Source organism: Labeo rohita, chromosome 24 (genome assembly GCF_022985175.1).
Source record: "Labeo rohita strain BAU-BD-2019 chromosome 24, IGBB_LRoh.1.0, whole genome shotgun sequence".
Taxonomy (NCBI): domain Eukaryota; kingdom Metazoa; phylum Chordata; class Actinopteri; order Cypriniformes; family Cyprinidae; genus Labeo; species Labeo rohita.
The window spans coordinates 18,950,642-18,975,106 of NC_066892.1; the positions used below are offsets into that span (position 1 = coordinate 18,950,642).

At 32.8% G+C, this 24,465-nt stretch overlaps 1 protein-coding gene across 2 annotated transcripts in view; it reads right to left on the reverse strand.

Moving 5' to 3' along the window:
• stau2 (staufen double-stranded RNA binding protein 2) overlaps nt 1–24,465 on the reverse strand; it is a 170,939-nt gene that overhangs the window by 45,420 nt on the left and 101,054 nt on the right. For both annotated transcript variants that reach the window (XM_051098721.1, XM_051098720.1), the window contains exon 13: nt 8,154–8,267. In XM_051098721.1, the coding sequence (XP_050954678.1) occupies nt 8,154–8,267 (114 nt within the window). The remainder of the gene's footprint in view (nt 1–8,153; nt 8,268–24,465) is intronic.

Below are 24,465 nucleotides of genomic sequence, written 5' to 3' on the forward strand. Positions count from 1 at the left end.
GATTTCCTACAGGTGCCGTTGTGGGCGACAGAGACATTATGCAAGGCTTAGTCCGTGTCAAAGAGAGAAGACGAGAACAGCTGCCGAGTTGGGTAACATGCCGAGACCCCTGACAGAGGCGGCCTGCTGTACTAACGTCTCCAGCCCTGGGCCGGAGGAGACTTCAAACGGCCCAGCACCCGGCGGGAGATCTTCTGAAGACGGACGGAGCAGCCTCTCAGCCATGAATCAGGCCTGTCAATAGCTGCCCATCCTCTCAACAGGTGTCCGAATTGTCGCACAATCACTTTCTCTTCGCTTGTCATAATGAAAGAGCCATTTCCCAACAAGTGGAACGCATTCTCACCATGAACTGGCTTCCTGTTGCAAACAAACAAGCACATAATGAAACATACAAGATCCAACGGCTACAATTAATTGCTCTAGAACAATGTCTCAGTACTGTTAGGAAGTCAAAGCGGAGATGTTGTACAGTAATGTGAAAATAAAAAACTAGCCTTTCAGAACTTTTCATGCTTCCCACAGACTGAACACAAACAACCTGGCTGAAATTTTAAAGAAACAGTTCACCCAAAAATGGAACAGGGAACACACAAGAATGCATCTTCTGTTGTAGCTTGCACTATTCTTGATAATGTTTGAAACTTAAAGGGATAGTTCACCCAAAAATGAAAGTTACACCATGATTCACCCACACTCAAGCATTCCTAGGTGTACATGACTTTCTTCTTTCAGACGAATACAGTCGGGAGTTATATATATATAAAAAAAAAGTCCTGGCTTTTATAATCTGATCTTTTTATAATCTGATCTTTATAATGGCAGTGAATGGGTGTTGAGATTTTGAAGCCCAATAAACCACATAAATCCATCATAAAAAGTACTCCACATGGCTCCAGGGGTTTATAAAGGCCTTCTAAAATGAATCGATGTGTTTGTGTAAGGAATATATCCATATTTAAAACTGTAATCTCTATCGTACATGCATTCATGAGAGAGTGGCGTTCCAGCAGATGATGTAGGATGTAGGCGTAGCATAAGCTCTGGTGAGAATATGCTAGTCTTGCGAGAATCAAGTTTTGTTTACAGCAAAAGAAAACCAGTCTTCTCTTAGCTTATATTGAAATCCTCTGACATTTTTCACTATAAATCCTTGTTTTGTATTTCTAATTGTGACTGGTGTTTTGTTTTGCTCTCTCCACAGCACTTTTCTGTTTATTACCACGTTTTTCTACATCCTAGGTCATCTGTTGAAACGCCACTCTCTCGTGAATGCGTATACAGCAGTTAGAGAAAACTAGAGATTACGGTTTATAAAGTTTCAAATATGGATATTTTTCATACACAAACACATTAATTTGCTTTAGAAGGCCTTTATTATACACCCGGAGCCATCTGGAGTACTTTTTTTGATGGATGGATGCACTTTATTGGACTTCATAATCTCAACACCCATTATAAAACTCAGAAGAGCCAGGACATTTTTTAATATAACTCAGACTGCATTTATATGAAAAAAAAGAAAGTCATATATACCTAGGATAACTCGATGGTGAGTAAATCATGGGGAAATTTTAATTTTTGGGTGAGTAACTAAAAAAAAAAAAACAACTAAAATTGAAAGTCAGTGGGGTCCAACATTGTTTTAAACCTCACTGGACAAAAACAGTTGAAAAATGACTTTAAAATCATCTTCTGATTTGGAAAGAGTAAGTTTAATTTTGGCTGAAATATCCCTTTTAACTAGGCCAACTCTGCTGCTCTTGCTCTAAATGGTCTGCCAAACGGCTATTATATTTTTTTCTATAGGACTAAAAAAAGAAAGCAGCCAACCCGTAGTTGAGTTTCGAGAACTTCTGGCCTTTGCCGGTCAGCTCTTAGTCTTCATTTGAGAACTTCAGAAACTGCCAACTTCAGATCTCCCCTGATGTATGAGGTTGCACTATTCCCAGGCCTCAGCTTGAAGGCTGGATGCAAAGGCTCTTGGGAAAAGAGCAGCCAGCTGAGCACAGCGTGCACACGCAGCAGCAGCCAAATTCGCCCTGTCACATTCGATTTCAGGGCCTCCATGTTGTATAAGCAACACCTCGTGCAGGACTCTGTGAGCTCCCCGCTTTGACATGTTTGTTGCCGCTGCGGGCTGACACTTATGTTACTTCAGCTCTGCAGAACATGGACAATTTAAACGCCCTAACAAGCCAAAAATGGACACGCCGTTCCTGGAATCAAACACTCTGGGATCAACATCCTGGACCGGTTCAAGCTACTTTTGAAGTGCTACTTTCATAACCACACTAACAATGACACAAAAATCGATTAAGAGAATCAAAACCTACATATACGCCATTCAAAAAAAGACACTAACCAAGAAAGACACGCAGCTAAGTATGTATTTTGGCCTCCGGTGAGTTCGTTGCTCAAGGCAGACGAGTGAATACAAACATATGTTGGGCAGATGGCATTGCGTAGCTGGCACGGGGTCGGCGGGGGCGCTCAGCTGTATATCTAAGACGCCCAAGCCCTTCAGGAATGCACATGGAGGGCCAAGGATCAGGGCAGGAGGGGTGTCAGGCTATGGGGGCTTGAGGCCTTCATCGGCAGTGAGAAAGAGCAGGGCCCTGGGCCCTGTGAACTGACAGGCTCTCCAGGAGCCAGGAAAGTGCAGGAGCAACTCTACACAGCTCTCTGCGGGACTCTGTCAATTCTACCAATAACTACGTGTCAAAAAGTGACCTGGGACTGCTATGGTTGGACACGGCTCATGTCCAATCAGCATTCAAAATCCTATTGCCGTCTGCGAGATATGCAATACAAAATGTACTGTAGCTGGTTTCAGAAAGTTAATCAAGAAGACAGATCAATTCTGATGGATTAAAAAACATGTTACACACTGATAGATTCTTCTTCTATGGGCTGAATGGCAGTATACTGGTAATCTCCAGGAAAGAGTTATCAATGGATCCCATCACATTCCCACTGGCTATATAGTTAGTGAGATAAGACAATCGATCTGAACATCCCAGGCACACGTGCCTCAGCCCACATGCTTTACAAACCTCATCCATATACATGTGAGGTTGATTCCTCAACCATGATCACGCATGTCCACCTACTCTGAGCTGTTAATCTCATAGTCTTAATGGAAAGTGCTTTATTTTGCTTGAAACATTTTAGGGTAAACCAGGGCTAGTTGGTACAAGGTCTATTTCATAGTAACTATTACCATCCAATTATTGCACACACACACACACACGCACACACATTTGTTTTTGTGAATTGTGGGGACTTTCCATAGACTTCTATAGATTTTATACTGACCAAATGATATTGTCTATCCCCTAACCCAACCCTAACCCTAAACCTAGCCCTCACAGAAAACATGTTTGCATCGTTACACTTTCAGATAAACATAATTTACTATTTTTAATCATTTTTTAACATTGGACCACAGGCCGGTCCCCACAATGTCAAAAATTTCAGGTTTTACTATCCAATGTAGCAAAAACAAGTACACACACACACACACACACACAAAACATACATATATACAGTGCACAGCATAAATGAGTATACCCCCTCTAAAACTTAAATTCACAAATTACTCTTTACTTAGAAGACATGTTAGCGTTCTTTGGAGATATGATGTCCCAACAAGCCTACTTGATCAATTATCAAAGAGGAAAGTCAAAATTATTTAAGAAAAAAAGATTTTCTTATCAAAGTAAAAAAAATGTTGCAAAAATGAGTATACCCTCCTGAAAGTTACTAAATAAAACTAAAAAATAAATAAATAGTGTAGGTTTAAGGCAATTTTTGATCAACAGGTTTATATATTGAACCAAAAAACAAGTACATTTAAAGACAAGTAATTTCCTGACTCAGACTTAATGCTCGCAACAATGGAACCACTTGAGAGAAAGGAGATTTGTTTCTTAGCATAAAAGAGGACAATGGTACAAGAGGGATAGCAAATTATTGTTTTAAGTGTGAAAATACAGCAGAAGTACCACTGAGATTCAAAAACAATGGACCTGTGACAAAGCCAGCAAAAGCTATGAAAAGACACTGACATCTTACAGAGCATGACACAGCTTGCTGAAGTGATAGTTATGGTTGTCGTCACCACTAGAATTACCTAATGTAGTCAAAGCACAATAAACTCATTTAACCTCTTCCAAAATATAGACATCTGGGAATCCATACTCTTGTCTCATAAGAGCAAATCAATCGTTATGTTGTTGCTAGAGGAGGAGTACAGTGAGAAGTGCCTGGTTGCCAGAGTGTCGTTCAGTGATAGTAAAGCTCTCATATTGGGATGCATGAGTGCTGAAAGTGTGAGGGAGTTGTGCTTTATCAATTCTGTTATGAATTCACACACCACTCTGTGACATAATACAAAAACTTGAAAAAGAAGACGCTACCCTCTCCTCATTCCCTGCATTAATTTCTTTATTATGCTATTTGCATTTATATAATTTCTTAATTATATTTATTTGTAGGCCAAAACCTTGCTGCCAACACTACAAATAAAAAAGAAATATTTTTAACTTAATTTTGATTGATTTTATACATATTTTTTAAATCAGAGCAGTTGAGACAAACTCGTCTGTTACAGGAAAGAGCATGCGTCAGAGATAATTTTGGGACAAAACGTGAAGTTTTTAGAGTTTTGCCTTTGTAGGGAAGAACAGTTTCATATTTTTGCACATTACAAACTACCACATCAAGCATGACAACACATTCTACTATTGGGGCATGTTGTCACAAAAGGTCTCCACGTGTTTCCTATACAGAAATAAATCCACTCTGAGAAATATTCAAGAGAGTAAAAAGTGTGAACCAGTCCTTGGTTACCACAAACTACACAGTGACAGAGAAAGAGCCCTGCTTTCATTCTTGCAGAAGTGGATTATAGTTTGAAGCAGTGACTGCAAACTGTGGGGCAGTGGAGCAAGTTGGGCCAAAAAGTGTCACAATCCAGAACCACCCTGGGTTCATTGTTCTGACTCCTTTTGTGGCTGGACGCCACTGTACTAAGGAATCTGGAAAAGAAAGGCTCCCTAACAGTCGGTCATGCACCAGTGCTTTTGGCAACAACAAGTCCATGGCCTATATTGCCTTCATTTTGCTCTGGAGGCTGTGTCCCCACAACAGAAATCCCTATTACTGGTTATAGAACGGGCTTTATTAGAGAGTGGAGCTTTGAAGGGCAGAACAAAAGAGCGTCCTATGTTTAGATTAGATAATGTAAGCAACCGCTTTTCTGCATGGATGACACTACACAATAAGCCACCTCATGAATACTAGCTAGCCCAGATCCTAGGACTCTTTTTGTTTCATAATTACTGCAAGAAAAATGAAAAAAGAAAACCTAATCAAACGTGGTCTGGTCTCTCACTAAACCACGCTTATCATTAACAATGGGGATAATGGCTGTGCGTGTTCCGATTGCCTGAATGTTGAAACTGTTCTAGTAAGTAACTGGCTGCGGGATAGTCGGATATATCCAGGGAAACTCTGCAAACAAACAATGCAATAAAATATCTGTGCACAACATGTTCTCCCCAATGAATCTTCCTAACGAACACCTCTTAATGACAGCACACTCCGAGATGCTTTCAGATCTGTCAGCACAAATGTCTCATTCGGTTTGCCATTTTCCCACTATTAGTTTTGTATTCCAAAGCAATCAACGAATCAGCATGGAATGCGGCAACTGGCTCGAAAAACCATGGGAAAAAGGTGATGAAATACCAGTCTGTTGAAGAAATCATTTCTTTAAAATCATCTGTATCTGGAACTCATTTAACAAAGAAACACAAAACCCCTGGGCACTTAAGTCACACTGACAATGTCTGAAAGTCACTGGATTAGACGTAAAAAATAAGAACCAACTGGTATCAGCCAACTGGCGCTACAGTGATTTCATAATTTGAAATCTTTTGTCTGAGAGAGTTTTCTATATGTCTTTGAAATAAATGTTTGTTTTATATTTTGTTCATTAAAAACTGCATACATAATGATAGATAGAGCAACAGAATGATATACAGAATGGTAGATAGATAGATGGATAGATAGATAGACAATGATCAATGGATAAAATGAGAGAACGATAGAACGACAGAGAACGATATGATAGAACGAAAGAACGATAGAACGATAGATAGAAAAATGGATAGATGGATAGATGATAGATAGATGATGGATAGATATAGATAGCCAGATAGATAGATAGATAGATAGATATAAAGAGTGATAGAAGGATAGACAGAATAAAGAAAAATGATAGATCGAGTGAAAGAACAATAGAAGTGTAGATAAAACAATGGACAGTACGATAGAAAAAAGAGAGTGATAGAACAATAGAATGAAAACTATAAAAAGAACAACAGAGGGACAGATAGAATGAAGAAAAAATGATGATGATAGATAGATAGATAGATAGATAGATAGATAGATAGATAGATAGATAGATAGATAGAAAGAATGACAGAAGGACAGATAGAATAAAGAAAAAATGATAGAACGACAGATAGATCGAATGACAGAACAATAGAAAGAACAATATAAGTGTAGATAAAACAAAAGGACAGATATATAGATAGATAGATAGAATGACAGAAGAACAGACAGAATAAAGAAAAAATGATAGATAGACCGACAGATAGATCAAACGAAAGGACAATAGAAAGAACAATAGAAGTGTAGATAAAACAATGGACAGTACGATAGAAAAAAGATAGAGTGATAGAACAATAGAATGAAAACGACAGAAAGAACGACAGAAGGACAGATAAAAAGAAAAAATGATAAGACAGATAGATAGACAGATAGATGGATAGACAGATAGATAGAATGAAAGAACAATAGATTGAACGATAAAAAGTTAGAATGATGGCTAGAACGACAGAAAAAAGATAGAAAAAACAATAGAAGAATAGATAATGGATAGTACGATAGAAAAAATTATAGATAGAATGACAGAACAAAAGAATGAAAGAATAAAAAGAATGATAGACAGAACGATGGATAGAATGACCAGAAAAAAAATGACAGAATGATAAATTGAACGATATGAATGATACAGAACAACAGAAAAAAATTTGAGACAGAACGATAGAATGATAGAAGGATAGAAAGAACGATAGAAAAACAATAGGGAGAACTGCAGAACGATAGATAGATAGATAGACAGATAGATAGATGATAGAATGAAAGGAGGATAGAAAGAACGATAGAAAAAACAATAGAGAGAACTGCAGAATGATAGATAGATGATAGATAGAATGAAAGAAGGATAGAAAGAACGATAGAAAAAAACAATAGAGAGAACTACAGAACGATAGAATGATAGATAGATAGATAGATCGATAGATAGAATTAAAGAACAATAAAAAGAACAATAAAAGGAACAATAGAAGGGTAGATAAAACAATGGATAAAACAAACACGGATAGTATGATAGAAAAACGATAGATAGAATGAAAACTATATAAAGAACGATAGAAGGACAGATAAAATGAAGAAAAAAGAGATAGATAGATAGATAGATTATAGATATAGATATAGATAGATATAAAACAATGGATAGTACTATAGAAAAATAAATAGATAGAATGATAAAAGAATGAAAGAATAAAAAGAATGATAGAACGATGATAGAATGATAGAAAAAATGATAGAATGATAAATTGAACGACAGAACAATAGCACAACAGCATGATAGATAGATAGATAGATAGATGAACAATAGAAAGAACAATAGAAGGATAGACAGAATGATGGACAGAACAATAGAAAAAATGATAGATAGAATGATAAACAAAAGAATGAAAGAATAAAAAGAATGATAGAACGATGATAGAATGATAGAAAAAAAAATGATAGAATGATAAATTGAACGACAGAACAATAGCACAACAGCATGATAGATAGATAGATAGATAGATAGATAGATGAACAATAGAAAGAACAATAGAAGGATAGACAGAATGATGGACAGAACAATAGAAAAATTATAGATAGAATGATAAAATGAAAGGGTAGACAGAACGATAGAATGATAGAACGATAGATAGAACAATACAGAACAATAGATAGATAGATCAATAGATCGATAGATAGAACGACAGAACGATAGATAGATAGATAACCTGGTCGTGGCTAGCTGGAATGGAGCTCCCAATGCCGTGGAAAGTCATCTGCACAGGTGAGAGGGTCAGGTAGGTCATGAACTCTTTGTCAGTTTGCCGATCGGAGTACTGCACCTGCGTGACACGAGAGACGGAGGGAAGGGAGTATTAAATATTATGTGATACAATTTACAGCGTGTACTGCACTGCGGTTTTGACCTTGGAAAACATTTTGTGGGAAAAGTACGAACTGGATCCTCAGACTTGGCTGGTAGTTTGTGCTCACTTTTGCTCGATAACAGCAGTGGTTTTCGATTCTGATCTCCATCCTCATGAACGCTTCACAACCTATGCTTTCTCAAGCGCTCGGAGGCCGAGTGATAGAGTGATTTAGAGGCGAGCTCTGGCCCCGTTTGGGGTTTTTGAGAACACCTCTGCACGTCAAACTCCACTCAGCAACACCCAAAGGATTGTGTGTGTGCAAGGATTTTGGACACTATGCTGGGCCACTTTGATCATGTTATGCCTGACCTATATACATATCCAGGCCATTTTACTTGCAGAACATACAGAATTAAAAATTAAACTGCTTTTTTACTTGAGCACTTTTAGATTTTGTTTTTTTTGTTTTTTCCAGAATTTAGACTTTGCTACTGTTTTTTGGTTTCATAACTAATGACTGAAATTTTATTTTAGGATGAACTTATTTCTAGAAAAACATACAAGTCTATGTCTAATTATACAGATTTGAGAAAAGTGTCAGTTCCATGAGGGAAAAAAACAACAAATATTTGGACAGCTGGTTACAATGTGTGAAAATCTGCTTCCATAGAACTCCTAAATGCTCATATTTAAAATGCAGCATAAAACTGAGAATCCTGAGGAGAAGAGAAACAGATGAATGAGTGCAAGAGCAGACTGAAGGAATCTCTCACTCCATGAATGTGTGTTTATGTTCAGTGTTCAAGTGGTCTGATGGGCCAGATCCACGGGGCATTCCGCTGTGAAGTGTGTTTTAAAGACAATGTTAACAACACGGTTCGCAAGAAGCACAATGTGTGATTGGCGTTCACAGCTCCGGGAAACAGGAACTCTGACATATACAAACATCTTGTGTCTGGTGAAGACAAGAAATAAATGGCTCCACTGAGTTAATATTTATATTATTATATTCCGCAAGAACTGATCATTTTCTTCATGTTGTAAGAGTTAGCATTTCAAAACATGAATTTATCAAGTAAAAATAATGCGATTAGAATCTAGCAAATTAAATTAATCAAAAATGTATTTCAACTGGCAGTTCATTCTTCTCAGCAAATGTTAATAAATGCAATTAATTGCTTTTGGGTTAATTAACCAATCATCATATGCTGAATAAATGATTTGATTGCAGTTTTTAACAAATAAACAGCCATATTTTATAAATAAAACAACTCTCCTAATGTAACATATCCCTATTAATTATACATCATAAATATATATATACAAATGTATAATATAAAAACACACTTTAAAAATATCTGTATATGTTCTGAGAACAAAATCTACAATGGGTATATATATTATTAGTTATAGTGATTATGTATATTTGTAAGACATACGAATTAAAATGACTGATTATTAATAATAAAATATATACAAATATTTTAGAAATTAACATTTTAGAAATATGTACAATTCTATTGATTAGAATTCTAGTTATTTAAATCCTAGTTTTTAATAGTTTTAAATACTGTAAAACTGTTATATTTAATATATTATATTAACTAGATTAATTATAGTAATTATGTATATTTGTATGACATTAATAAAAAACTACATACATACATAAACAGATATTACAGATTATTAATAACACAATATATAAAAATATGTTATATAAAATAAAATGTATTTTATAAATTTGTACAATTCCATTGATTATAATTCTAGTTATTTAAATGCTACTTTTAATAGTTTTTACAGTATTTAAAACTATTAAAAGTAGCATACAAAGTATATTTAAGTATATTTAGTATATTATATAATATTATATTACATTGTATTAACTTGATTAGTTATATTAATTATGTATATTTGTATGACATTCATAAAAAACTACATTAATATATAAAGATTAATTAATATTTATATATAAATATTAATATAATATATTTTATAAAAATAAAAATAAAATTGATTTATAAATATGTACAATTCTATTGATTATAATTCTAGTTTTTAATAGTTCACTGTAAAACTATTATATGTACTATATTATATTATATTAAATACATACTACTGAGTATATACTGATTATATATTAATAAAAAAAATCTAAAATATTTTATATAAAACAACATTTATTTTAGAAATGTGCAGTTCTATTGATTATAATTCTAGCTTTTTAAATTCTAGTTTTAAATAGTTCACCGCAAAACATTATATTATATTATATTATATTATATTATATATCATATTATATTAAACACATACTACTGATTATATACTGATTATATACTAATAATAAAATATATAAAAACATTTTTTATAAAACATTTATTTTAGAAACATGCAACTCTATTGATTATAATTCTAATTATTTAAATCGTAGTTTTTAGTAGTTGTAAATACGGTAAAACGATTATATTTAGTATGCTATATAATATTATATTACATTACATATTACTTACAGTAATTATGGAGATTTGTATGACATATTAATTAAAAAGTATAAATGTATACATAAATATTACCAATTAATAATAAAATAATAAAATGTGAACACAAACAAAAATGTTTTGTAAAATTCCATACATTATAATTTAACTTAAATACTAGTATTATTAGTTTTAAACACTGTAAAACTATTATATTTAGTATACTATATAATACATTACATCATATTAACTAGTTTAGCTACAGTAATTATGTATATTTGTATTACATTAATAAAATACCTAAATATATAAATCAATATTACTAATAAAATATATAAAAATGTTTATGTTAATTATTTAAATACTAGTCTTAGTGTAAAACTATATTTGGTATATTATAAAATATTATATTACATTACACAGTATATAATGTACATACACACACATATTTATATTATATTACATTACATTATAACCTCTATAATGAAAAACAACACTAAACCTGGGCTAAATGGAATTAATTAAAATCTAATGTATTAGAGCTGTAGTGGAAACATACTGTTGACTATACACACATTATTATATTATATTATATTATATTATATTATATTACCGTTCAAAAGTTTGGGGTCAGTACATTTTTATTGTTTCTTTTTTTTTTTTTTTTTAAGAAATTAATACTTTTATTCACCAAGGATGTATTAAGTTAATAATTAAAAGTTTATTAAAAGTTAATAATAAATAATTTACATTGTTATAAAATATTTATATTTTGAATAAACACTGTACTTTTTAAACTTGTTACTCATGAAAGAATCCTGAAAAAAAAAAAAAAAAAAAAAAAAAAAAAAAAAAAACACAGGTTCCAAAAAATATTTGGCAGCACAACTGTTGATATTATCCAACATTGATCATTCTAATAATAAATCCGCATATTAGAATGATTTCTGAAGGATCATGTGACACTTAAGACTGGAGTAACAGCTGATAAAAATTCAGCTTTTCATCACAGGAATAAATTCTATTTTAAAGTATGTTATATATATATATATATATATATATATAATATATATATATAATTGTTCATATTTATATATTTATATTTATATATATATATATATATATATATATATATATATATATATATATATATATATATATATATATATATATAAATATATAAATATGAACAATTCTGTTGATTATAATTCTAGTTATGTAAATTCTAGTTTTTAATAGTTCACTGTAAAACTATTATATATACTATATATTATATTAAATACATACTACTGAGTATATACTGATTATATATTAATAATAAAATATCTAAAATATTTTAGATAAAACAACATTTATTTTAGAAATGTGCAATTCTATTGATTATAATTCTAGCTTTTTAAATTCTAGTTTTTAATAGTTCACTGTAAAACATTATATTATATTATATTATATTATATTATATTATATTATATACATACTACTGATTATATACTGAATATATACTAATAATAAAATATATAAAAACATTTTTTATAAAACAACATTTATTTTAGAAACGTGCAACTCTATTGATTATAATTCTAATTTTAATTTAATTTAATTTAATTTAATTTAAATCCTAGTTTTAAGTAGTTGTAATAGTTGTAAATACGGTAAAACGATTATATTTAGTATGCTATATAATATTATATTACATTATATTACATATTACTTACAGTAATTATGTAGATTTGTATGACATATTAATTAAAAAGTATAAATTTATACATAAATATTACCAATTAATAATAAAATAATAAAATGTGAACACAAACAAAAATGTTAACATTTTGAAAAATTCTATAGATTATAATTTAACTTAAATACTAGTATTATTAGTTTTAAATAACAATAACAATAATATTTTAGAAATATGTACAATTATATTGGTTATAATCCTAATTATTTAAATACTAGTCTTAGTGCAAAACTATTTATATTACATTACATTACATTACATTACATTACATTACATTACATTACATTACATTATAACCTCTATAATGAAAAACAACACTAAACCTGGGCTAAATGGAATTAATTAAAATCTAATGTATTAGAGCTGTAGTGCAAACATACTGTTGACTATACACACATTATTATATTATATTATATTATATTACACTACCGTTCAAAAGTTTCGGGTCAGTACATTTTTATTGTTTTTTTTTTTTTTTTTTTTTTTTTTTAAGAAATTAATACTTTTATTCACCAAGGATGTATTAAGTTAATAATTAAAAGTTTATTAAAAGTTAATAATAAATAATTTACATTGTTATAAAATATTTATATTTTGAATAAACACTGTACTTTTTAAACTTGTTATTCATGAAAGAATCCTGAAAAAAAAAAAAAAAAAAAAAAAAAAAAACAATCACAGGTTCCAAAAAATATTTGGCAGCACAACTGTTGATATTATCCAACATTGATCATTCTAATAATAAATCCGCATATTAGAATGATTTCTGAAGGATCATGTGACACTTAAGACTGGAGTAACAGCTGATAAAAATTCAGCTTTTCATCACAGGAATAAATTCTATTTTAAAGTATGTTAAAATAAAAAACATTGTTATATCGTAAAAACATTTTGCAATATTACTGTTTTTTTTCTATATTTTTAATCAAATAAATGCAGCCTTGATGAGCATAAGAGACTTCTTTAAAGACTATTACAAGTCTTACTGACCCCAAACTTTTGAACGGTAGTGTATATTATATTACATTACATTATATTATATTATATTACATTATATTACATTATATTATATATTATATTATATTATATTATAATTCTAGTTATTTAAATTCTAGTTTTCAATAATTCACTGTAAAATTATTATATATACTATATTAAATACATACTACTGATAATATACTGATTATATATTAATAATAAAATATATAAAATATTTTATATAAAACATTTATTTTAGAAACAATTATTTAAATACTAGTCTTAGTGTAAAACTATATTTAGTATATAATAAAATATTATATTACATTACACAGTATATAATGTACATACACACATGTATTTGTATTATATTACATTACATTACATTATATTATATTATATTATATTATATTATATTATATTATATATTATAATTCTAGTTTTTTAAACTCTAGTTTTTAATAGTTCACTGTAAAACTATTATATATACTATATTATATTAAATACATACTACTGATTATATACTGATTATATATTAATAATAAAATATATAAAAATATTTTATATAAAACATTTATTTTAGAAACAATTATTTAAATACTAGTCTTAGTGTAAAACTATATTTAGTATATAATAAAATATTATATTACATTACACAGTATATAATGTACATACACACACGTATTTGTATTATATTACATTACATTACATTACATTATATTATATTATATTATATATTATAATTCTAGTTTTTTAAACTCTAGTTTTTAATAGTTCACTGTAAAACTATTATATATACTATATTATATTAAATACATACTACTGATTATATACTGATTATATATTAATAATAAAATATATAAAAATATTTTATATAAAACATTTATTTTAGAAACAATTATTTAAATACTAGTCAGTGTAAAACTATATTTAGTATATTATAAAATATTATATTACATTACACAGTATATAATGTACATACACACACATATTTATATTATATTACATTACATTATAACCTCTATAATGAAAAACAACACTAAACCTGGGCTAAATGGAATTAATTAAAATCTAATGTGCTGTAGTGCAAACATACTGTTGACTATACATACATTATTATATTATATTACATTATATTACATTATATTATATTATATCATATCATGAGAAATTACACAAACTACACCTGGGTCAAATGAAATTCATTTAACTTAATCCAATGTGTTTAAGCCATTGCACAAACATACCGCTGACTGTGTATCCGTTAGAAGTACTGGGTTTGATTTAAAACTTTTCCTAATGCACTTAATTGTGGTGAAGTATCGTCACTTTAAGCAAATAACTGCGGGCCACCATCAAGCTCAAGACGCCCAGATCAGTGCCAGCTTCCTGTCAGCCTCAAGATTCATCTCCCTGACAAACTCTGTTTTCAAAGCTCGCTCCTCGCACAAATACGCCACAGCCATACAGCTGGGCCCCATCAGAACGCGGCAAAAATCAGACCATAAGGGATTAGCACGTCTAGCATATGTTTGCTAATGAAAATCCCAGCATAAACACCAGCTCCAAGAACAGGGAAAGGGCAAGAGGGACAGAAACAAACCGTCCCGCTCTTTGATGCTCGGACAGGAGATGCGTTTGATGTCGAATGTGTACAAGACAGAGATGTGCCGCGGAAAAGAGCCAAATCAAGCGTAGGACGCTGCCAGTGTTATTTGAAGTGCTTTGTACACCACAGAGTACAGGGGGTAAGAAAAACAAAAAGAATAAACCACGTCATGCGGCAGATCTTTTGGCGCAGATGTTCAAAACATACATCATCCGATAGGTTTCATTTTCATTAAAGTGGGATTTGCTACATGCCAAAGAAGAAAATTAAAAGAAAACGGAGTAACATCTTGCCTTTGACTTAACCACATGGACCACTGATTCTTATCAGGACGATATTGCTGGTGGATTTAACACATGAGTACGTCTGATAACATCATATTGCAGTTACACATGCGCTAAACCGGCAGTTTGAGTCATAACATGTCTCTGTTTATGATACGTCTAGCTTCAGCATGTGTGTTTAATGCTCTCCTGGACAACTGTTCTGAACATTTCTACATGGAAAAGGACCAAAAAATCTAAAAATAATCTAAAAAAAATAATGTTTTCGCAAACAACGTTTTTTTCTTAGTGTTAAGAACATCTAAAGAACCTTTTGTGCGTTTGAAACGTTCCATGGATAGAACTATATTCATGGTCTATCTATAGCGTCTGAAGCCAGTTAGATAAAGCTTCACTTTTCCTACCCAAATATGGCTCCTTTTACCACTAAAGCAGACACTGCACATCAACAAATTTGATCCATGCTGGATTTTACAATTATAACACAAATACATCTTTAATCGCCTCATTAATCATCCAAAAAACAATTATTCGCCAATTTTTTGGGGTCGGATTACAAGTCCAAGTCGTACCGGTGCCAAAAACGTCTTCTGAATCATATCATTCGCCATAAATGGAGTGAGTCACCTTCAAAAGCCCACGTCAATCCACTTCTGTAATTGAAATTATGAACCTGACGCTACCGCCGAGTTATACAACTCCAGACGTTCTCGCATCAAATTAAATCACTTTCATATCATCCGTCAGTGCTTTGCCATTAAGGGTAAGATGGTGGGTTACAGGTTATAAAGATGCCGCAGGTGGGCAGTGCGGAAATTAAAGCATGATTAAAACTTATGAATGGTCGGGTCATGATACTGGCTTCAATGGCAGTTTTTCATGTATAGCTTCAGGTTTGGGCTTAGCTTTGAATTTAAGGAGAAAGTATTAGGCATGTTTTACCATTATCATGTTTAGGCAGATAAACGTATTTATATATGGACATTTATATATGCCCAACCAGTAGGGGTGTAACGGTACACAGGTATCACAGTTTGGTAAGTACCTCGGTTCGAGGGTCACGGTTCAATGCGATTTCGGTACAACAGAAAAAAAAAAAAAAATCTACTATGCTAGGTTTTTTTTTTTTAATTTCTTTTATTTATTTACAGACAGTAGTACAAATTACATTTTTTTCCACCTATATGTGAAAATACTAAATATTATATCAAATACTTGAATAAATACTTGAAATATATTTAATTTAGTTAACTGATAGACAAGGGGAAAAAACTGTGCGACACATAAAATAGCCTATATTTGCTGAGTTTCAGTTCAGTTTTGCGACAGAAAGGAAACTCAATTGACAGAAAGCGATATTCTATTTGTTTTTTTGTTTAAGTTGATTTTGCTGTTATGAGGAAAGTTGAAATAATCGCGCCGGCGCACACAAACACCTAACATATCAGTTCCAGGCTTCTAGCATTGCTAACTTGACAGCGCAGTTGGTAACTTTATCAAAATAAAACACAGTGAACCAAACATCAGCGTGCCCGCCTCACTGTGTCACCGTTAGAATGCGAAGCACAAAGTCTATAATTTACATAAATAATAGTTTAGCATTTGGATGCATCGCAAATATGGAAATATTATGGAATATATTGATTTGTGCTGAATGAGAGAGGTAGGATATAAGAGCACAAAGCTCCATTTCGCAGACAGTTGAATGCACAAGCCTTTAAAGTAACGTTATACTCCTTTGTCAGTAAGAGACGCGTTCAGAATCAGCACATGGTCACTGTCTAGTGGGCTTTGTTTTCAAGTGCGCAACTCCTGGCATTCGCTCTTCTTCTGCCGACAGTTATCAAACCACTGGTGATTATTGAACAATTCTGTCTCCTCTGTGTCAGTCTTTGACGCATGTTTACGAGACCATCACGATGAATTCGTGTGGTGCTGGTGACACAGGAGCCAGCGTTCTCATAGCTTCGTTACATTACGGTTGAATCACTGATGTCACATGGACTATTTTAAAGATGGCCTTACTACCTTTCTGGGTCTTGAACATATCAGTTTCATTGCGGTCTATGCAGGGTCAGAAAGCTTTGAGATTTCATCAAAAATATCTTAATTTGTGACCCTGGACCACAAAACCAGTCTTAAGTAGCACGGCTATATTTGTAGCAATAGCCTACATTTTATGGTTCAAAATTATAGATTTTTCTTTTATGCCAAAAATCATTAGGATATTACATAAACATCATGTTCCGTTTCTTACTGTAAATTTATCAAAACTTCATTTTTGATTAGTAATATGCATTGCTAAGAACTTAATTTGGACAACTTCAAAGGCGATTTTATCAATATTTTGATTTTTTATTTTTTTTTTGCACCCTCAGAATCCAGGTTTTCAAATAGTTGTATCTCAGACAAATAATGTCCTATCCTAACAAACCACACATAAATGGAAAGCTTATTTACTCAGATTTCAGTTGATTTCTATATCTCAATTTACATTATTTGACCCTTATGACTGGTTTTGTCCAGGGTCACATTTGTGTTCTGAAGATGAACGAAGGTCTTTCAGATTTGGAACGACATGATGGTCCGTAATTAACGACTAATATTCGACTAGTTGACAAGAAGAGGCTTGGTTGACCAAAATTATTAGTCGCTTAGTTGCAGAGAAAAAAATTAATTCCACAGAAAGTGGTGAAGTCACGCAGTCTGTGACGGACAGATCATTAACAGCTGGTCTTTGTGGTAACACAGTACATTGGGCAGGACATCCAAACACTCACCTATCATTCATCGACCTTAAATATGGGTTTTCATCTGAAAAATGTGTGTAGTAACAACTTTACATGGCCGCTCAATCTAATGTTAACCTAGAAAAATGTGAGCTATTCAAGTGCCTGTGTGGAGTGCGGAAGCTGAATAGTAGTGCACTCAATGGCGGCGCCATTGCCGTCGCTTGCTCTTAAAATACTCCGTCATTTTAGGTCATACAGATAAGAGTAATACATCTTTCGAATCTGTAAAGACTCTAAGTTTTTCATGTGCACTCGCAATAACAACGAAACGTTGCACTTTTGTAAAATAATTAAACAGGATGCTTTTTCTGCAGTCTTGGTCTCTGTGAACTTGAGCGTGAAACTTTGAAACTCAGTGTATATTTGCCCTAAACACATGGCAAATATATCTACAGAGTGAAATGTCTACTTTCATGTGAAACAATTCAAACAGAAAACAAATATTCTCAGATTATGTAATCTGTATGAAACATGCATACAGTGGCATCACTACTGTGGAGATGACGAGTCAGTGTCGCCGACTTCATCTCTTTAGCTGACAACACAAAAAGCACTAGTTTATCAGTGGATTATTACAACAGTTATGCAGTCTCCTTGCTATTTTTCCCAGACACATTCAGAATTAATATATCTGCTGGTGCGCTGTGGCAAGATTTTTTGTATGCGCTTGAGCGCTTATAAGGCTATGTATGTAGGCAATTAAAGGCTCATTTTTATGATTTATATGGTTTATTAATAAACACGCAACTAATAGTCAACTAATGCTTAAAATGAACGACTACTAGTCTACCAGAAAAATCTTTAGTCAAGGGCAGCCCTAATTAATAACAGAATTGTCATTTTTGAGATAACTATCCCTTTGAGATTTGCCTTCACAGGAAATAAGGGGCTTAACCCAACCTTTGAAAAACAGCCCCTATACTCTTGTCCCCCTTCCACTAAACTGTACAGCTGACACAATGCAGTCAGGCAGGTAACGTTCTTCCGGCATCCACCAAACCTGGACTCGCCCATCAAACTGCCAAACAGATAAGCTAGATTCATCACTCCACAAAAGAGGAGTGCTCCAGTGTCTATTGACAGCATGCTTTACACCACTCAATCCAACACTTGGCACTGTACTTGGTGATGGGAAGCTTGCATGCAGCTGCTCAGCCATGAAACCCATTCCATGAAGTCACACAATTTTTGAGCAGTGGAAGTTTGTAACCCATTGGACTTTTACACTCAGTGATCCCTATGGTTTATGTGGCTTAGATGCCGCTGTTCCTAAATGCTTTCACTTTTCATTCAGTTGACTGTCAAATATCTAGCAGAGATGAAACATGCTTGATTTTTAAGCAGATGTGTAAAGCTTGTCGTATCATAGCCCAAAAGACTTCAGGCTGTAAAGGTGCTTCAACTAAGCACTGAGTAAAGGGTATGAATACTTACGCAAAGTACCTATTTCAGTTTTTCCTTTTTAATAAATGTGCAAAGCTGTCACAAACCATTATAGTGTATGGAGTGTAGACTGATGTTAAAAAAAAAAAGTAACTTAAAGCAGTTCATCATAAGACAGCAACAGAAAACGTGAAAAAAAAAATAAAGGGGTATGAATACTTTCGGAAGGCACTGTGTATATTGAACCTACAGATATTCACATATTAATAACTTCTCATATATTGACTAATAAAACTATTTTTCCATTATTAGCTCACACTAATCTTGTAGATATGGTTGAACTCAGTGTGGTAGTGGCACTTCTGACCAATCTGACTTCTGGTCAAGCCAATATGGCTTAAACATAGTAACCATTCAAACTTCTAGTTGGAAGCAAGGTTATCACTGAAGAAAGTCCCACTGATATAGGATAAAACGGATGCATCACTGACTCTTTCATCACATGCATATGAAGCGATTTATGAAGTGATTTATGGCATGACTGCAGAGCAGTTGGCATATAGATGCAGAACGCTGCTGCCCGTGATCAAAGCAACGCCTCACAGAGAGATGCATACGTGCCCAGCGCTGGCAGGATGAGAAATCCAAGCACGAGTTCTTTTATCAGCACGTCTCCATTCATCTCGAAACGCAGCCGTGATTCACTCGAAGGTCAGAAAACATCAATGGGCGTTATTTGAAGAAATAACTGAGAACCTTTGATTTGAATCTAGGTATGCTGGTATTTCTAGCCAAGGTTAGAAACCATGTGAAAGACAGACAAACAGAAAGAGAAACAGACGGGCAGTGAGCACAGGGGCTCAGAGGGTGGGAGGAAACAGAAAGAGTAAGACTAAATAAAAGGAAAGGGAAAACTGAAACGAGCACGAAAAAAGAGGGATAAAGTGAGGTTCTCAAGGATCTGGTCTGGAACTCTAAAACAAAATAGTCAGGAAATGATATGATTGCCAACTAAATATTATACAATAAGTGTTATTTTCTATTCAGTTTTACATACCTCTCATAAAATGAATAAAAATAGCACTTAATTAAAAGATCCTTCTTACTACAAGTGGGAAATGTCAAAATTTTCACATTTGTGTGATTTCTTTCCACAAATGTTTAATTGCTTAAATGAAATGAAATGAAATTAAATGTCAGATTGGGAATTGTGGCCTAAAATTAAGTTAATAAAAAGTTATTAAGTTATTATATTTGAACAAGTATATTTATTAAAAAGTATTATTAAAACGAATGTAGTAAACCTAATAAACATTAGTAAACATTGAAATCCTGATTTGTGTGATTTGTTTACTAAAAAATACTTTTAAAAAAATGTCACTTTCAAGACCAAAAAAAAAAAAAAAAAAAAAATCACTCTAAAATAAAATAAACAAAACAAAGTTACTTCCTTTTTTAAATTCTTACTTTCTATTTTTAAATTCTAAAAAAAAACAGACCAATAAATAAAAAAAAAAATGCCAGAATGGGAAATGTGGCCTAAATCAATTTTCCTTAAAAAAAAAAATAACAAATTTTATATATATATAAAATAAAGTTTAGTTAATTCCTATTTTTAAATTCTTACTTTCTATTTTTAAAATATAAAAAAGACAAAAAAAAAAAAAAAAAAAACAGACAGTCTAAAATAAAATAAAATAAAATAAAATAAAAAGTTACTTCTTATTTTTAAAAACTCTAAAAATTAAAAGAACAAAAAAAGACATTCAATTAAAAAATAAAATAAAATAAAATAAAATAAAATAAAATAAAATAAAATAAAAAAATATATAAATAAATAATTTTACATTCCTACTTCCTACTTTCTATTTTCAAATTCTAAAGAAACTAAAAGGCAAAAAAAGCAGACAGTCTTAAACTAGTTTGGGAACTAGTTAGTTTGGGAACAAAGGTTGGTTTGTAGTCACTTCATTTAAAATGAAAATAAAATTAGCAAATCCAAGATTTCAAAAAAATATATAGTTTGGACATTTTGTCCTACAACAACTTTGGTAATGAAGTCAACACATCAATATTTGAAAGAAAGAAAGCAATTATTTACATAAAGAAGGGCATAACCTCTGAAGTATGCAAGAAGGGTAGAAGACTACAGCACAGTATGTTTCACTCAGCCTCATATGAAGTGATGGGATGAATGGGGTTCATAAAATTCTTAGGACTCATCCCTAACATGAGCTCTACCTACTACTCTCCACTCTCCCAGACTGCTTTGCAGCTCACAGGCTCAGCACAAAAGGCCCTTTATGATGTGCACCTGACATGCGGCGAAGAGCAGCGTTCCCACAGAGATTGGCTTCACTGCTCCACCTCTTCTCTCGCTTTCGTCCTCTCCGAATCTCTGTGTCCCCAGCCTGGGGAGTGAACGCTAGCTGGCAGGGCTCCGGTTGCTCAACCAAAGGGGGATTTGGGGAAAGATCCATCTCTGGGTTCGTCTTAACCCGATGCTACATGCACCAAATAAGTCACCCCATTATCCAAAAGAGGCCCAAGAGTTTAACCAGATCACTGAAGGTCACTAAATAATCTGTTAGATCAGTCAGCAGTCACAAAACGTTTGTTTAACGCAGTTTTGACAGTGCAACTTAGAAAAAGCACCAGTTCACCCATCATTAAACCCATATGGCTTTCTTTCTTATGTGGAACATAATAGAAGAAATTTTGAAGACTGTGCTGGTGGATCTTTTCCATGATTAAAGGTGACCAATGCTTTTAAGCTTTAAAAGGAACCCCAGGTATTAAGACTTGTATGGCTTTATATAACATAAATGATGTCTTTTACTGAAATATGTAGTAGAAACCAACATGCTAGTAGAATAATAGCATGATGTTGTCGGCAGAAAACAGCAATAGCAATGGAGGAGTATATAATAGTTAATAGGAAACACTGGGAAACACTGACTTCTTGAGTAAGGACTTCCCATAATTTAGGCATAATAATCAAGGAACTTTGCTGTCGTACCATGGGTGCAGCAGGCGCAACGATATTACGCAGCGCCTGAAAGTGACCGGCACTAAGTTTCTGTAGATGCAGAGTTGAGTTGCAGCCGTCTGCAAAATATCATTGCGCCTGCTGCACCCACATACGGCAGCAAAGTTCCTTGATTATTACAGCGGAATGAGAGCATAGTTCCTAACCATATCGACCTAGAAAATCGCAACTTTTCATTTTCATCCGTCTTGGTACACAACGTAACTACAGAAGAGTCAAGTTTTAAGTAGGAAAAATATAAAAACTCTTTGGTCATTTTTGAGCGAGATGCTAACGGTCTAATCGAAATTCAATGATCTATGTTTAAGCTATGCTAAAAGTGCTACCGCCAGACCCGGAGGTTGGCTGAATGGATTCGAAAACGGTAAAACTCAACTGTTTAACTCTAAGGGATTTTCAAAAAAAGTGGAGTGTTCCTTTAAAAAGTTTCAATTCTGTAAGGTGCGCTGTTGGCCTACTTCTAATAAAATGAAGTAAAATACACAAATAACATTTACACTGAATAAACAAAGCAGTAATTGATATCATAAAATCACGAGTATGTTTTGATTTAAAGGTCAGAAGATAATTTTATATATACAGATTTATTCATTAATGTGTAATGTTATATTTTTTAAACAAATTTTTTGAGCTCCAAAAGATTTTCAGAATTTGTTCCAACTCTTTTGCTTTAGACCATCTACAAATGCTAAAAAAAAAGTTAAAACGTTAAAGGAGAAGTCCATTTCCAAAACAAAGATCCACATATAATGTACTCACCCCCTTGTTATCCAAAATGTTCATGTCTGTCTTTCTGCAGTCGCAAAGAAATTATGGTTTTTGAGGAAAACCAGGATTTCAGGATTTTTCTCTATATAATGGACTGATATGGTGCCCCGATTTTGAACTTCCAAAATGCAGTTTAAATGCGGCTTCAAACGATCCCAAATGCGGTTGTAAACAATCCCAGCCGAGGAAGAAGGATCTTATCTAGCGAAACAATTGGTTATTTTCATTAAAAAAAATAAAATTAAAATACTTTTTAATCTCAAACGCTCGTCTTGTCTTACTCTCCCTGAACTCTGTGTATTCTGGTTATTCTGATTCTGGTTCTGGTTCAAGGTTAGGGTATGTCGAAAAACTCCAATCGTATTTTCTCCCTCAACTTCAAAAATCATTTCAAAATCATCCTACATCGCTACAGAAGTACTGACACAGTCTTTGCAAAGTAAACATGCAAAAAAGATCAAACACCCTTAACAAAAAAAGGTAAAACTGCACTATTGGACTATTTTGAAGTTGAGGGAGAACATGAGATGGGAGTTTTTCCGACATATCCTAACTGTCATGAACCAGAACAAAAACAGTCCAGGCAGAGTGAGACAAGACGAGCGTTTGGCACTAAAAAGTATATAAATTGTATTATTTTTATTAAAATAACCGATTGCTATGCTAGATAAGACACTTTTTCTTGGCTGGGATCGTTTACAACCGCATTTGGGATCATTTGAAGCCGTATTCAAACTGCATTTTGGAAGATCAAAATCGGGGTGCCATGAATATGAAGAAAAACGCTAAAATGTTTTCCTCAGAAAACCAAGCGTCAACCTCCTGGTCTCCCTCTTGAAGCCAACACGGAAGTGACTAAAACTGCAATTCATCGACTGGCTGCTAGAGATTGCAAAAAGGGAGTCAATCCCATAGACTCCCCATGTTAAAATGCCCAACTTTACAGAAGAAAAAATATATGTTTACAGCCTGGTACAAAAAGTGGTTTAGGTCTATTTAGCAAATTTTGCCCTTCATGTCAACTGTGAGGGGGGTGAATTTTTTTAGAACTCATCTGTTTAAATTATATTAAGCCTTGAAGTTCTGCATAATT